Here is a 14,857-nt window from a genome sequence, read left to right on the forward strand (position 1 = left end):
CTTTAGGTGCTGGAATGGCTGTTGGCACCTTGACAGGCATTTCTTCTCCCTTCAGGTGCACTTCCGGAATTACTAGTAGCACTGAGTGCAAGGTGGCCAGTGAACACTTGCCCCTCCATGAGGGTGGGAGGTTCAAGTAGGCTTGTTGGCCACAAACCCAGTAGTAATCCATCACTGCTGCCGTACCTTTCGTCATATCAAGGATCACAAGAGTGTGGTTGCACTGTGTGTTTGTGCCAACAGGAGCTGTTCCTTCATTGCTAGAACAAAGTTCATAGTCACAATACTTCATTGACAAGATTGATACTATTCGACAAAACATTGCGATGTCCATCACGGCAGGCCAACCCACTGTTAACAACTCTACTTGTACTGTGGCGCCCTCTTATCCTACCACAAAAAGTTGGTCAACTTTTCTCAGGTTTAATGAAGCGACAGTTCTGGCGGATATTCAAAAAATGAAATCATGCTCTCCGTCTGATGCCATTCCACTTCGAGTCATGAAAGAGATCTCTCCAGACCTCCTTCTTGAGATTACTGCGGCTATGACTCATGTTAGTCTGGGCTGGTTCTGCAGGAACTGAAAGCACTAGGGTCATTCCTCATCTTAAGAAGCCCCCCTGGACCCTACTGTTCTCTCCAATTTCCACCCCATCTCTCTTCTCCTCTTTCTATCTAAACTTCTTGAATCACTGTTGTCCCCTCTCCTCTCCACTTTTTCTTGAATCTTCCCATCTTCTAGACCCTGCTCAGTCTGGTTTTCGACCTGGTAGGGGCACTGAGAGTGTTCTGTTCGCCGTCCAGGATGATATGGCCAGGCTGGTCGACACAGGTGGAGTGGGTGCCCTGATTTTGTTATATCTTTCAGCGGCATTTGACACGGTCCACCACTCCATTCTGCTGTCTCACATTGCCCAGCTGGGCATATCGGGACAAGTACTGGTCTGGTTCACTTCATTCCTGGCGGACCGGACACAGACTCTCTATGCCCCCCTTTCTCTCGGCTCCCTGTCACCTCAGTTGTGGAACCCACCAAGGCTCCTCCTAGTCTCCTATTCTTTTTACCATTTACATTTGGATCCTTGTAGGTTTGATCCACTCCTTCAGCATCAGATGCTACTCGTACACTGACGACATCCAGATCCTGATCCGTTTAGACCTCGATCAGACTGAGGTGTCGTTGTGCTTGCGAGGGTGTCTGGCAGCCGTGGGAGAGTGGATGAACTTCAATTGGCTCAAACTGAATGGAGACAACACTGAGGTGATGGTGGTGGGTTGTCCTCCTGATCCCACTCTCTCGGTGACCTCTTTCTGGCCATTATCCCAGAGTTCTCTTCCTGTGCCGAATGACCAGGTTAAAAACCCGAGTGTAATTTTGTCTGCGTCACTCTCTATGGACAAGCAAATTACTGCGGTATGTCAAGCCGGTCACTTCCAGCTTAAGAAAGGTGTTACCTATGATTCCTGCCCCACTGTGTCCTCCAGTGGTGGCTGCCATGGTGCTATCATAGCTTGACTACTGCTACTCCCTGTACCTGACTCAACCCAAGGGATTGATTCAGCGGTTGCAACGTTTGCAGAACTTAGCTGCTTGTGTTGCCACTGGCACAGCTTATGGTGAGCATATCTCTCTTGTGCTCCGAGCCCTTCATTGGCTCCCGGTGGCCCTGCGGGTCGATTCCAAAGCCCTATGTATAGTCCATCGTGCCCTCCACGATCAAGGTGCCGGATACCTCCAAGCTAAGTTCACCCGTTATCTTCACAGTCATAGTCTGCGGTCTGGATCGTCCAATCGCTTGGTGGTCCCGATCTTTAAACGGGTTCGGGTTGGAGGATATGCTTTCTCCACTGCTGCTGCTATCCTATGAAAGACCTCCCGCTGGCTATTAGGAAAACTACTATCTAGCCTTTAGGAAAGCCGTAAAAACACATCTATTCTAGATATTGCTGCGGGATAAGTGCACACACGTAACAGCTTTCATTTATTACATTCCTTCCTGTAGTTTGCATATCGGAGTACCAGCTATTGGAGGTTCTGGGTATTCTATGTCAGAAATGGCATCAAAGCCCACCCCCTTGTATATATCATACATCATTCATACTTCCTGTTTCATTCATTTAAGAAAACCTGTAGGGGTGGCTGGCAGAAAGTGAGACATTTTGTGATTGTGATTTTGTTTCATAGACATATGCATATTAGCATTATTTTCAACTGTCCCCACCCCTCCTTTATATACCCACCCCACATAACAGACATACCTTCATCCACTCCAACAACCACAACCAGTGTCATACAAAACAATATAATACTTAAAAAAGCATAATAGAGAATTCCTAGAACAAATGACATTTATCATTATCCCTACATAACAGAGGTTTGAACACGTCGGTCAGGCATCCTTGCTTATTACTGGAGAGGAGAAAAAAGGTTATCAAGAAAGAGAAAGAAAAAGAGAGAGAGAAGAAGAGAAAGAGGAAACGAGAGAGAGAGAAAAGGAGGAGGGAGAGAGAGAGGGATAAAGAGGGAAAAAAGGGAGGGAGAGGGAAAGAGAGGGAGGGATCCTTGAAAAAAATATAAAAAATAAAAATGAAAAAAATGGAAAAAAATGAAAAAAGAAAGAAAAATCTGGTGTGTGCCACTGCACAGCACCCTGGCATGGATCTTTTTGAAATATCTTCTTCTTTTGCTAGGTCCTTACTGGGCATTGCCTTGTCTCAGGTGCTCTTCGGACGTCCGAGAGATGCACCCAATATCTAACTCCTTCATACGGACGGCGAGGGGAGTACAGACCACCACCTCATAAGGACCTTGAAACCTGGGGCTGATCAGTTCCCCAGGTAATAATGGTCCAGATGTAATATGGGCAATGCTGTGTGTGGAACCATGGTCTCGCTTTCTACAGGGCGGGTCACCATTTCTCCCCCCTATGCCGTGCCCGACTACCTCCTCTGTCCCGTCACCTGGCCAATTATTGATGACCCATCAACATATAGTAGATCTTCTTCTGTCAATGCATGAGCCGTTCATCAGAGTGGGAAAATAAATAAAACTCCTGTGTATAATCCGGAATAGCTAAAACAGGGGCCGTGCAAATAGCTTCTTTTAAGTCCTCAAATTGTCTATTCATTTCGCCAGTCCATTCCAATTTACTTTTAGGTTCACGGAGACTTTCTAACAGCACCCTTCTGTAGAGTGAGTAGTCTAGGATCCATGCCCTACTATAATTACATAAGCCCAAAGATGGTTGCATTTCATTGACATTACTGGGCTTAGGGGTGGCGCATACTGCCGCTGCCCTATCTGGTAATATTTTATTCCCGGTTTGTAAAAATAAGTGGTCCCTCCTGTTGGCAGTATTGTAGCTTCTTTTTATCTGCCTTTTACCCTTTTTGAGCCAGCAATTGCAATAATGCAACAGAATCCCTCCTGCATTGTTCATTTTCATTGCATACCTGCAGATCATCCACATACTGGATGATTGTGCTAGGCACCTGACTTCAATGTAATATGTACTGGGGTCCCATCTCTCAGTAACCCAACATCATGTGGATTAACAGACCCCAATTGTGCTGGCACATAGCGCATGTCCTCCTAAAAAAATAAAAACGATGGTCACCACTGCCATCAGGGGGCACTGTACCTTCCTATACTGCACCATGATATCCCAGGGGATGCTGATTTCCAAAATGATCCCCCCATTTTGCTCACTGTCCTCAAATAACTCCTCATCAGTCATTTCCTTTAATTGTACTGTCGGGTCTACACAATACTGTGCGCCAACCACACCCATACTTGTCTGTTCCAATCAGGACTACTCTTTTGTCTGACACTACTAGTACTTGCAAATCTAAAGACAATATTGTCCCTGCCACCATCTCGGGTGGCACCACGGGTCAGAAAAAATAATCTGTGGGCACTTGCCAACATTTTGTCGCAATTTGAGGCACTGCTTTTACTAATACCTTAATACCATAGAAAAATGTCCGGTACCACAGGAACCCCACAGACTACTGACTCCCTTGCCATTGCTTTGATTATAACCATTGCTCAAGCAACACACTTGCCTGGAGTGGAACACCATACCTCTTGATCTTTGAATGATATAGTTATATTTAGTTTACTGAGCAGATCCCTACCCAACACGTTCACAGGGGAACTCTCTGAATATAACACGGGGGCTCGTACTACCTTCCCTCCCACTTTTATATCCAGCTCCTCAGGGTATGGAACTATAGAAATGGCCTCAGAGTCCCTGTATGTCGAGAGTTTTATCTGATAATGGAAGTTCCCCTCCATAATGTCCCCCTCAGCCCATTGTCCCTGTCCTCCTTCACCCCGTAGTGCCGCAATTGTGGCATTCAAATTTGTTGATGGTCTCCTGTCCTTTCCCCTGAAACCGGTGCCGTCACTGGTGCTTGGACAACAACCTTATTTCTTTTTTTCCCCCCCTAGTGTACCTCGTCTGTTTGCCGCTTCTGGTCTGTCTCCCTTTCCCGATCCTGGATTTTCTTACAATGGTGGACTATTATACTTTGTATCTCCACCTGCTCTTTGGCTTCAATTCCCACAATTTTATCTAGTGCCTTTTGGACCTCTTTTGGTAATCCCCTCTTTGCGATACAATCGGAAAATGGTATTGAATGGTCTTGTTGCCCTCTTGCCTCAACTCTCCACATTTCCTGTAACGTAAGTATAAACCTAACTAGGTCCTCATCATCACCCATTGTATATTACATTAAAGACTGTAAGTCAGGTGTATCTGGGTACATCCTTCGTAGGACATCCCATACCCTTGCCCTTCGTCATTAAAGGCTGCTCCATCATGTTCGTTATCTGCAAGACTTGCCCCAGAGTAACCAGCCCTTATCCATTTGTCCCCAACCTGGTCCCCAACTATAACAACCAGTAAACTCTTAAGGTCTCCTAATGCTCAGGCTACCCCTGCTGTTTGTTTTTCAAATTCAGACATCCATTTACTAGCTCCAGCTAAAAACTGGGGGAGAGCTTTAATCAAATTATTTTTGTCCATTTGAGGCCATGGCGCATACTGCATTATAGCTACTCCTTTATGTATAAGAGGCATCTGCATATCTATGTTGTCTTCTTCCCCTTTTTTCTTCTGATTTTGTACTACCACCATTAAATCTGGTCTATTTCTTGGTCTGTCCCTCCTCACTGCCTCTTGTGGTGGGGACGGGTTTCCCGCCACCTCTTTTCATTGATGATCTTCTTGCCCTGCCTCTTCATCATTTCTACCAACTTGATCAGCCCCTCCATTTTCCCTTGCTTGTTCTACTTCTCGTCCCAGGACCGTCCATACCCTCTGGCCATCATCTTTTTCAACACAAACATTTCTTATTGCCCCAGGGTTGAATCTAAACAAAAAATCTCCTAACTTCCAATCCCCTATTTTCTGAACCGGTACCCTTATTTCTGGTGATACGTCTTCAGGTTCTTGTAACCTGACCAACCTTTCCTGCAATGCTCTTGTGTCTGTCTACTTGTGGACCTTCTGGGTAAACTGATGCCTCTGGCATATCAGCGCTTGCGGATGGGTTATATGGAGGTGGAGGTGCAAAAAGCTCTTGCGCCCCCCTCCACCCCTTCCTAGTTGCTAATCCTGATAATCATGTTGTTGACACCCTCTACCACTGGAGGCTTATAGACTGGGTTTGTATACCCTACTGCAGGTTTAGGCGCTACAGGGTATATCCCCTTACATTGGATCTCCTGTTCATTTTCCTGATCTTCTATATCCTCGACTAATCACCAGAGATCTAAAATCACCTTTCTTTTTTGGGGAATTTTCCCCCCTTTATATTTTGCTGATAAAAGATGGGCATTTTTTCTAGCATGTTTCTGTTAAGGGAGTCCTGCTCTGGCCAGGAGCATGACATCCCCCCTTCCTTACTGTTACTACTATCCATTGTTTATTTATTCTTTCACAATACAGTGACAGAACCCTATGCATGATTTCACACACACACACACACACACACCCGACTCATCCACCTTCCTTACTTTTTTACCACTAAAGACAGCAAGAGAAAAAAATACAAAAATAATTGCCACTACTTTTTTACTTATATCCTTTGTAATACCACCATCCCAGCATTTTTTAATATGCTGAAGATCCCATTACTTTTTTTGTCATAAAAGAATAATGCGTGGTACTACCTTCTCAACCTATTATGGCTGAGGTACCCTTACTTCCCAGTCCTTATATGCTGGGGCTCTCTTTCCTATCAGTCTTTATACGCTGAAGTTCCCTTTTTCCATTATAAAAAGAAGAAAAATAAAAATATGTGACAATTTTAATACATAACCCACCTCTTATCCAATCTACCCCTTAACACATCATCTATTCCTTAACACATCATCAAAAATCCTATTCCATAAGACATCACCAAAAAGTCCTATTCCATTGACCTCGCACATCCTCCACATCAACATACTATCATACATTCATAGATACATGTTCCCATGTTATCACTTTCAAGAGTATACTCACATTCGCGTTGTTCACGCGAGTTTCCTCCGTTACGAAGCTTGCCTGTCTTTCTCTCTGGAGCCACGCCCTGCTTCAGTGAGCAGAGAGGATTTAATTTAAAATGGCTTCTACTAAAATCACTCAGGATACACATTTTTTTGATTTGTGGGACTGGTCTATGTAGATGGCGTGACTCCTGGTGACTTCAGGCCTGGGACTTCCCAAAGTACGGGGGCAAAACTGAGATCACTTCGGGGTCACCAATTTAAGTTTACCCCAACTTACAGGGGTACCCCTTAATTATATGGGTACCCCTAATCACACTCACACCAGAGTAAAGAACAACCCTGTAGGGAAGTAAGGCCAAGAGTATATCTTGCAAGGATAGCAAATGTATTCTTTACAAGAATGAGGATAAGAGCAAAGAACTCTGCTGCCTGAACGGTGTCCCTCAACCGTCCCATTCTCATACAGACTTGTGCCAGGCAGGAGCTTATATTCTCTTAACTTGGTCACTGTATGTGGGCATGGCTCCATCCAAAACCGTCCTTCTTCCCTACAAGGGGTGCTCCAGTCTTCCTCTCTTCATGGTTGGATTTCTGTTTAGGACATACTACTTAACATATTGCTAGCCTATGCAAGAATACACTGTAGCTCATGTTTTTCATTATTTTGCTACATTATCAACGTTTATATATAAAAACATTTTCTCCTCATGCTCTCCCCATTTCATTAATTCTCCTCATATTTGTATCTGGTCCAGTAAGTCCCCTTAAATCCGTGTTTTCCATAATTCTGCATTGAGCAAGTTAAAATCCCCATTTAGCATACATGTGCTTTTGACAGACAGCTGGTCAGCCACTTCGTGTGCTCTGCCAGAGCTCTGCGATCCATTTTTAGCGCAGGCCACATTCCTTTTGGCAGAGAGCCTGCTTTGAGATTTTAAAACTAAATAGGATTTCACATTTATAAATGTACTCAGCTAACAGTTATTTGCACCTTATATTTAAATAATAACTGCCTTCTGTTAGTACCCGCCCATGCCTGTGTGCGATAATATTTGGATGAAAAAACTTTCTCAGTGCACCTACTCCCCCAGGTCTGTTTATAGTGCCTAGAAACAGTCAAAAGTAGTCCTGACTAAATAGGCGGTAGCTCCTTCCCAACAAGATACAGAGAATAGAACAAGGGACACCCCACCCCCTCCCCCATGTACAAGATTGTGGCGGTAGCAGGACAGAGAGTTTGGGATGGAGAGCGGTGAGAGGCTTAAAGAGAACCCTGTTAAGACTTTATGGTGGCCTTGTTACCTATGGCACCGGGCCTTGCATTAAGGCTAGCTCCAGTGTGACACCAACTACAAAAGTAACCATCAAGCTTGTGGGCTATAACGACCAACAACTTCTTTACTCACGGAAAAAACAAGAACTAGTGCAAGGCATTTTGCTAGGAATTTCTTTATATTTTGTTTGGTACACTGATAAACAAGGACATTTGGCCTTGTTTGTTAAAAAACGCCAGGAAGGATCACTACCCTCCGTGGTAGGTCAAAAGAAGGTGGCAGACCAGTTCTTGTCATTCTGGATAAGGTTTTATTGAAATAAGTAATAAAAGGCCTCTCTTGCCCTAATCCAAGGATTGTCCTGCCTAATAGAACTAAGTAGGGTGCTTTTCTACATGTGTAAAGTCCAAAGTAAGCAGTCAGTCCTCTGTCCAAAAACTAAACTACACTTACCCTGCTAGCTACTAAGACAAAACAACAAAAAGCCCAGGAGAATGATTCCCTTCTCCTGGATAGGCTTCCCTAGCCTCAGTATATCTGTTTCAGATAGTTTTGGGCTATCTTTAGTATTAGTTTAGACAGTTCGTCCAGGGGACTGTTCCAAGTCTCTGGTTCTTTCTCTACCCTTTGAAAACCTCTTCCCCTTGACGTTCTTGGCTTTTGAATCTCTGACTAGGTTTTTCTGAAATGTCTCTGAAAGTCTCTCATTGGGGCATGTATAGTAGACCCAATGGTTATTCTTACTCTCGTGGCCACTTTGTGTATTATTGAGACGAGAACATTGAGTTCCGTAATGATCCTCAATTTGTGGCTTCTCTCCCATATGCACTGAGAAGAGTTGGATGGGTTTTAGGATTGATTTCACCCTTTTTAATGTTGACCCATTCACTGGTATGAGTAGGCCGATTCCCTGAATGATTCTCACTCTTCTTACTGTTTGGCCATTCACTGGGATGAGTAGGCTGACCGTACTCTTTAGTCCCGTGTTCCCTACCGGGTCTCCCGCAGTCACAGTTACATTGCTTCCCATGTGTTGGCATCATGGGGCCTGCTTGCAGGGTAGGGACTTTGTTTTGAGTCAGGACCCCAATGGCTTTCAGTCTGTCTTTTTCTGCTTCTTGTCTGTGGCTCTGCAGGGCCAGCGTTGGCGGTCTCAGTGTTGTTGACAGACTTGACAGTCCACCTCTCACTGGTCACACCACCACTCACGACTGGCTCACTCTCTTGGGGTTTTCTTCCCCTGTTCTCTTCGGTCTACTGTTCCTTCGGTGCTTCTTGCACACGCCTGCAGGTTGCTTCCTCCCGACCCGGTCAGCTTCCACAATACTGCAGATTTGAAACCCCTGGGTTGCCTTTCTCCTCGACAACAGTCCTTCTTCCCTTTTTAGGACACATTGCTGGGTCCTCCCTAGCAGAGGATTATAGTCCTTTCTCTCCTCCAGTTGAGCACTCTTCATTACTCGCTCGTTTTCTCTCATCCCAGTACAATAACAAACAGTGACTTTGCCCGAAAGGGGTTTCTGAATCCCTGATGTTACTGTTGGTCCCGAAGAAATGGTTTTAGGGAGTTCCTGTATGGATCGGGAGCCTTTGTCCCCAAGAGGGGAGTCTCTCCCTGTGAGGACCCTCTTACCTTCACCCCTAGGGGGAATATTGTGCAGTGGGCACACATCCCTAGTCTCACAAGAAGGGTTCCCCTCTGGGGAGAAGTGACTGAATCTCGCGATTCATCCCACCTCCCTTAAGAAGAGCTTAAAGACCTTTCACTTTGACCTTTTGAACCTTTCAGAGATAACCTTACACATACTTTAGTGTATGACCATCATACCCATGTTCGAGTTAATTTTATACACATTCTTGGACCCACTTTGTCCGTACAAAACCCCAATTAAGAGGTGTTGAGAAACAGATCTTCTGTCTGGCATGTGTTGTATGTTTGTGAGCCTCATCATACGACCCAGTTGCAAGAAGTCCATTACAAAGCAATGAGACAAGAGTTTGACATACAAACAGTTCTCTGCCTTTGGGCATGGAAACAGGTACCAAGTTTGACTGCACAAACTTCACTTTGATATTATACGTCAGTGGCAAGTTGTCAAAATATTTTCCCTTTCAGAAAACCATTAACCTACAAGTCCATTGGCGTCAGAGCATGCAGAGTCTCCTGCTGGCAGTCTAAAGGAAACAGCAAACCTTGTACAAATTAGGAAATCATAGACAACATGGAGTTTTTTGAGAATTTACTCAACCGCTCTGGCCACACACTCATTTTGACCTCAAAAAGAGTTAGTGTGGTAAATGTTGTTCAATCACATTTAATTCAAAATGTAGGAAGGGATATTGGTAGCCACAAAAGTGATCATAAAAGCTAATGTACTACCGGGCATTTGTATATTTATTTTGATAGGAATAAAGACAGTATCTCTAATTACAACATTACAAACTGCAATTATCGTAAACATTTTAAAGAAAAAAACAGCAAGTACACCCTACCTTAGTGTTGCACCACTCGGTTATGCATTCCCAGCAGAAAAGGTGGCCACAAGGCGTGGCTGTGGTATGCCTTCGATGTTCTAAGCACAATGTGCACTTGGAATTTCGGAGAAATGACTTCTCTTGTGGTGGAGCTCTGTAATGAAAAAAAGCGCATTGCACAAAACAACTGACAATAGATTGATGATATATAAACTATTCTCTATGCAGAAATCCTGCATCTATACCAAACCCAGATTTTGCCATGAAGCTTCAGGAGTAGCATTTGTATTAAAAAAAACACCCATTTAAAACATTATTTCATCCTGCAATTTAATTGAAAATGTTCAACGTAATTAGCACTGCATTAAACTAGCATGTTCTAAACAAAGGCAGACCACATTTTAGAAGAATAAAAGGCAGCAAGTCTGCGATCTACGGTATGTGGTTGCACAAATTGTGTATGTATATGAAGGCAAGATGAGAGCGATACAGATTAATGATACAGGTTTGGAGAATCCAGATCCTGAGATAGAGCACCAAAATGCAAAAGAATTCCTTTACTTTTGACAAGGCTTCTCTTGATAAACTCTCACTGAGGTACTTGCATGGACGAAACATGCTCAAGTTCGATGAGCACCGAGTCTTGCCAGCATAGCAGATGGGAAGTAAACGTGCGTTTAAGCGAGAGATGTCAATCCAGACACTTGGAAATAAAATCTAAACTGCGGTTTTCTCTTTGTGACAGCCAGAATAGTTTGTATAAGAGTGATACATTAAGTGGAACGCGAGAGCAGCATTGTTGAAAAAGGAAAGCATCCAGATAATTTAATGGTTCTTAAAAATATCGAGAGGAAGTCCATTCCAAAGACATGGTCACACAAGAGAGACCTCTCATTTCACGAGTATGGGCAACAGTTAGCAGACATAGATCTTGAGATTGTCGGGGCTTGACAGGTTGGTATGGTTTAATCTTCTCAATCAAATGATTGTTGCAAGGAAGACACATGGGTACATTTAGGTAGTCCAAAAATCAGTTGAACGGCTGCATGCTGAATTATTTCGCAGTGACAGAAAGGCCTGTGTATAAGCATTACTAATTACATGATCTGCCTTAAATAAGGACGGAAGGATGCGTCTGATCAGATTAAAAAAGTGGATTTTATAATTCAGTTCACTTGAGTTGCTAAATTCAGATCCAAGTTACAGAAAAAAACCTACATTCTTTACTTTATTGGAGAAGGTTGAATAAGGAAGGGGCAAAATGCTTCAGCCCCAACACAATTGGTTCAAGTCTTTGCTGTCCTCAATTGAAGACCATTACAAAGTATTCAATGTATCATCTCACCAAGACATTCCACAACATTCCAAAAGTTGAGGTAATGTCTCTGAAGGACCTAAAGCCTTAACATAAGTGTTATTGGCGTAAGAATGCAAATGTAAACACGCCCTGCAAAATATGGTCATCAATGGTGTATAAAGATTGAAAAGCACGGGTGACAGAGGTCGTTATCCCAGAGGGACACCACAGCTCACAGTTAGAAGTGTATGAACCTTGTTAAGCAATAAGCCCTGAGCTGAGGGGGGCATTACCGCTCCAGGTAATGCCCTGGGGCCCATAGTTACAGACCCGAGTGAAGCAAAGGCCTTAACGCAGGCCCTGTGGCATTTATCTGAAGTGGTAATTCCCCCATAGTAAGGGGCTTATTGCTATTAGTACCCCGGCCAGTACAACCAGGGTACTAATAGTAACTTTTAGTGAGATCCCTTCAGCGTTGAGCAACTGAACATTTTTTATTTTTTAAATGTCCGTGGTGGCCATTCAAAAGTGAAGAAATAAGTAAACAAAGATGGCCGCCATAGAACAGGGAGAAGGAACTACAGATAGTCCCTTCTCCCTTTCCATGGCAGCCATTCGAACATTGAACCGGACTGGGGGGAAGGTTTTGTCGGGCAGGTAACGACTCAGGGAGGGCCAATGAGCTCGCTTGTTACAAGCTCATTGTCACTCGCCGTGTACTAATTTTAAATATTGCAGCCTTCCAGAGAGAAAGAAGCAAACATAAGTAAGGGCATGATCAGAGAGTCCTTATACAGTTTTGAGACGGGAGAGAAGAATCTTGTAAACTACCATATCAAAGTCTGCTGACAGATCCAGCAGAAAAGATTATGAACATTTGGTAAACCGTCATTCCATACATTTACAAGGGAAGGTTCGGTTTCATGTTTAGGACAGTGAAACAGATTAGCCATCTGGTAAGGTGGTAAGGGTCAGATAGCCAGACATTTTAAAAAATAAAACATTTCTCAACATCAAATGATGTGGTTAATTCTGTTTCTGAAAGGGAGGTCCGCTAATTATACCACCTTTCATAAATGCCCAATACTCAAATTAGAACTGCAGTGGCACATGGCAGGTTCAAGCAGGTTCAAAGGTAATATGACCATTCCTGACAGCAGCTAGAATTTCTGCAGGAAGAGGTGGCTTTAAAAAAAATAAAAAAATAAAAATCTTTTTATTAAGTTTATCAATAATAAATCCCTCCACATTACAAACAGCCCTCCATAATAGCGTCTGGGACAGCCTTCATCAGCTCTCAGCATAGTTGCACATCATTTTAGACATAGTCCTCTTCCCGCCTCATCCTGGTGAGCATGTACTTAAATAGTTCAATACCCTCAAACCACAACATAACCCACCATTTCTTCCCCCACCCCAGTCTTCTCCTCCCCATCTCACATTAAACATTCAATTCTGCTCAGCATCCATCCTCCTACCTCCCCTGGCATGCTTCTCCAGAAAGGTCAACCACTCAAAACGTAGGGCATTTGGGCATTCCTGCATCAGGGCAGGTCGGTTCTCCATTTCGTAGATTTCATACGCCTTTCCCGCCCATTCCCTATAAGTTGGTAGCAGGGGCCCTTTTCCAATGTATTGTGAGACATGCTCTTGCTGTTAACAGGTTCCTCATCATATGTGTTACACCCACCAAGCTTGCCTCATCTCTTTTCATGCCAGAGTACTAATAGCAGTGTTGAGGGTCTCTCCAACCCATCTACCTCCTTTATCCAACCTAGCACCTCTTTCCAGTACGTTTAAATGCTCGGCCAGCTCCACCACATGTGCCAGTACGACCCTGTCTCACCAAAGCTCCCCCAGCATACATCCTTGCCAGCTTCTGTGGGGAATATTGCCACCAATTCAGCAGCCTGCAATCGTGCATCTTATACTGTATGGATAAGGAGGCCTTCCACATGTTCCAGTAGATCCATCCCCAGTCTGTCGGTTAACTCTATATCCATATCCCTTTCCCATCTATTTTTGGCAGAGACCGTCTTTGTATTGCCCGCTCCCAACAGTGCTTTATGCATGTTGGATACCAACCCCTTTTTCACCTGCTAGTCCAGCACTGTCTCAAAACCTGTTGAAGGCCTTTCCAGTTTTCCTTCCAATGTTGGGTCTGTCAGTACTCCTGTAGTTGTAAAAACCTGAAACTAAGCTTTGTGATGTCGATATATTTCCCCTCTTTACACATCTGACCTGCTCTCACCGGGCCCCTTCTCATACCATAGTTGGAATCTTAGCGGTTCGTGAATCTTATAGGTGGTGCCCATATACAATTCAGAAGTAGATGGCAATGTTCTTCCAGATCGCCCAGAGCACTGCCAGGAACGGGTGACTAAGTATCCACCTTGAGAATTGTAATTTAAGAACTATAAGGAAGACATGGTATCCAACAGTGAAAAAAGACACAAGTGATCACAGTTCAAGGGTGTTTATTGAACTTCAAATGGGTTGCTTTAACGCCTATCTAAACCTAAAGCCAAAGTTGGGCGCAAGCTACGACCATCAAATAATGATAACGTAGTCCTAGTCAAGTCTCTGTCATTTAAAAGGGCAATTACTAATAAACCTATTGCCAATCCTGACTTCTAAATACAAAAGCATGCGGGACAATGATGTATGCAAAAAGGAAAGTGTTCAAGAAATAATAGGTCAGGACAGTTGAGCAGTTGGCTTCCCTTCTCCACGTTTTCAGTGTTAGGGAGAATTCTCTGTTTAGGCTGAATTTCCTAACCTAGTGAGTCCCCCAGCAGCTTTGCTGGATTTTTGGGGTTTATTTTTTTCTCCTGCCAAGAGTGAGACTCTTTTACCCTCACTCTTGGACATGATTTGAGTGTGTTTCTTTGGATCTAGAAGTGTTTAATGGGCTATGGGGTCTTTTACTCCATAGGGTTTCATGTGTTTTTGTGATATGTGTTACACAGCACCCTCAGTGCAGTAACACAGGGGTGTCATAGTGACCTCCCAGTCTAGACTCCATACCCTGGGACTGACTACTGTCTCCCAGGGCATGTAAAGTCACCATTGACTTTACTAGTCTTAAATTCTGAGCAGAACCAGTACAAACCATCATATTGAGGACGTACTGGCTGGGGCAATTCGATTGCCCCAGGGTCTGCTAGTCGAGGGGGCACGTCTCCGTCCCCCCTGATCAAGTTTTGGCTGGTGGCAGTGGATACTACTTTTTATATTCAACCGCAAATATTTCCTATGGGATTTCCCATTGGTTTAGGCTACTATCTTTATTTAATTATTTACGTAGCCTCG

At 43.9% G+C, this 14,857-nt stretch overlaps 1 protein-coding gene across 1 annotated transcript in view; it reads right to left on the bottom strand.

The window, feature by feature from the left end:
• PEX10 (peroxisomal biogenesis factor 10) overlaps nt 1–14,857 on the bottom strand; it is a 257,024-nt gene that overhangs the window by 5,042 nt on the left and 237,125 nt on the right. Inside the window, exon 5 of the mRNA XM_069610190.1 lies at nt 10,267–10,402. Coding sequence (XP_069466291.1) covers nt 10,267–10,402 — 136 coding nt within the window. The remainder of the gene's footprint in view (nt 1–10,266; nt 10,403–14,857) is intronic.

This window comes from Ambystoma mexicanum, chromosome 8 (assembly GCF_040938575.1).
Source record: "Ambystoma mexicanum isolate Mex_15411 chromosome 8, UKY_AmexF1_1, whole genome shotgun sequence".
In the NCBI taxonomy this organism is placed as follows: Eukaryota; Metazoa; Chordata; class Amphibia; order Caudata; family Ambystomatidae; genus Ambystoma; species Ambystoma mexicanum.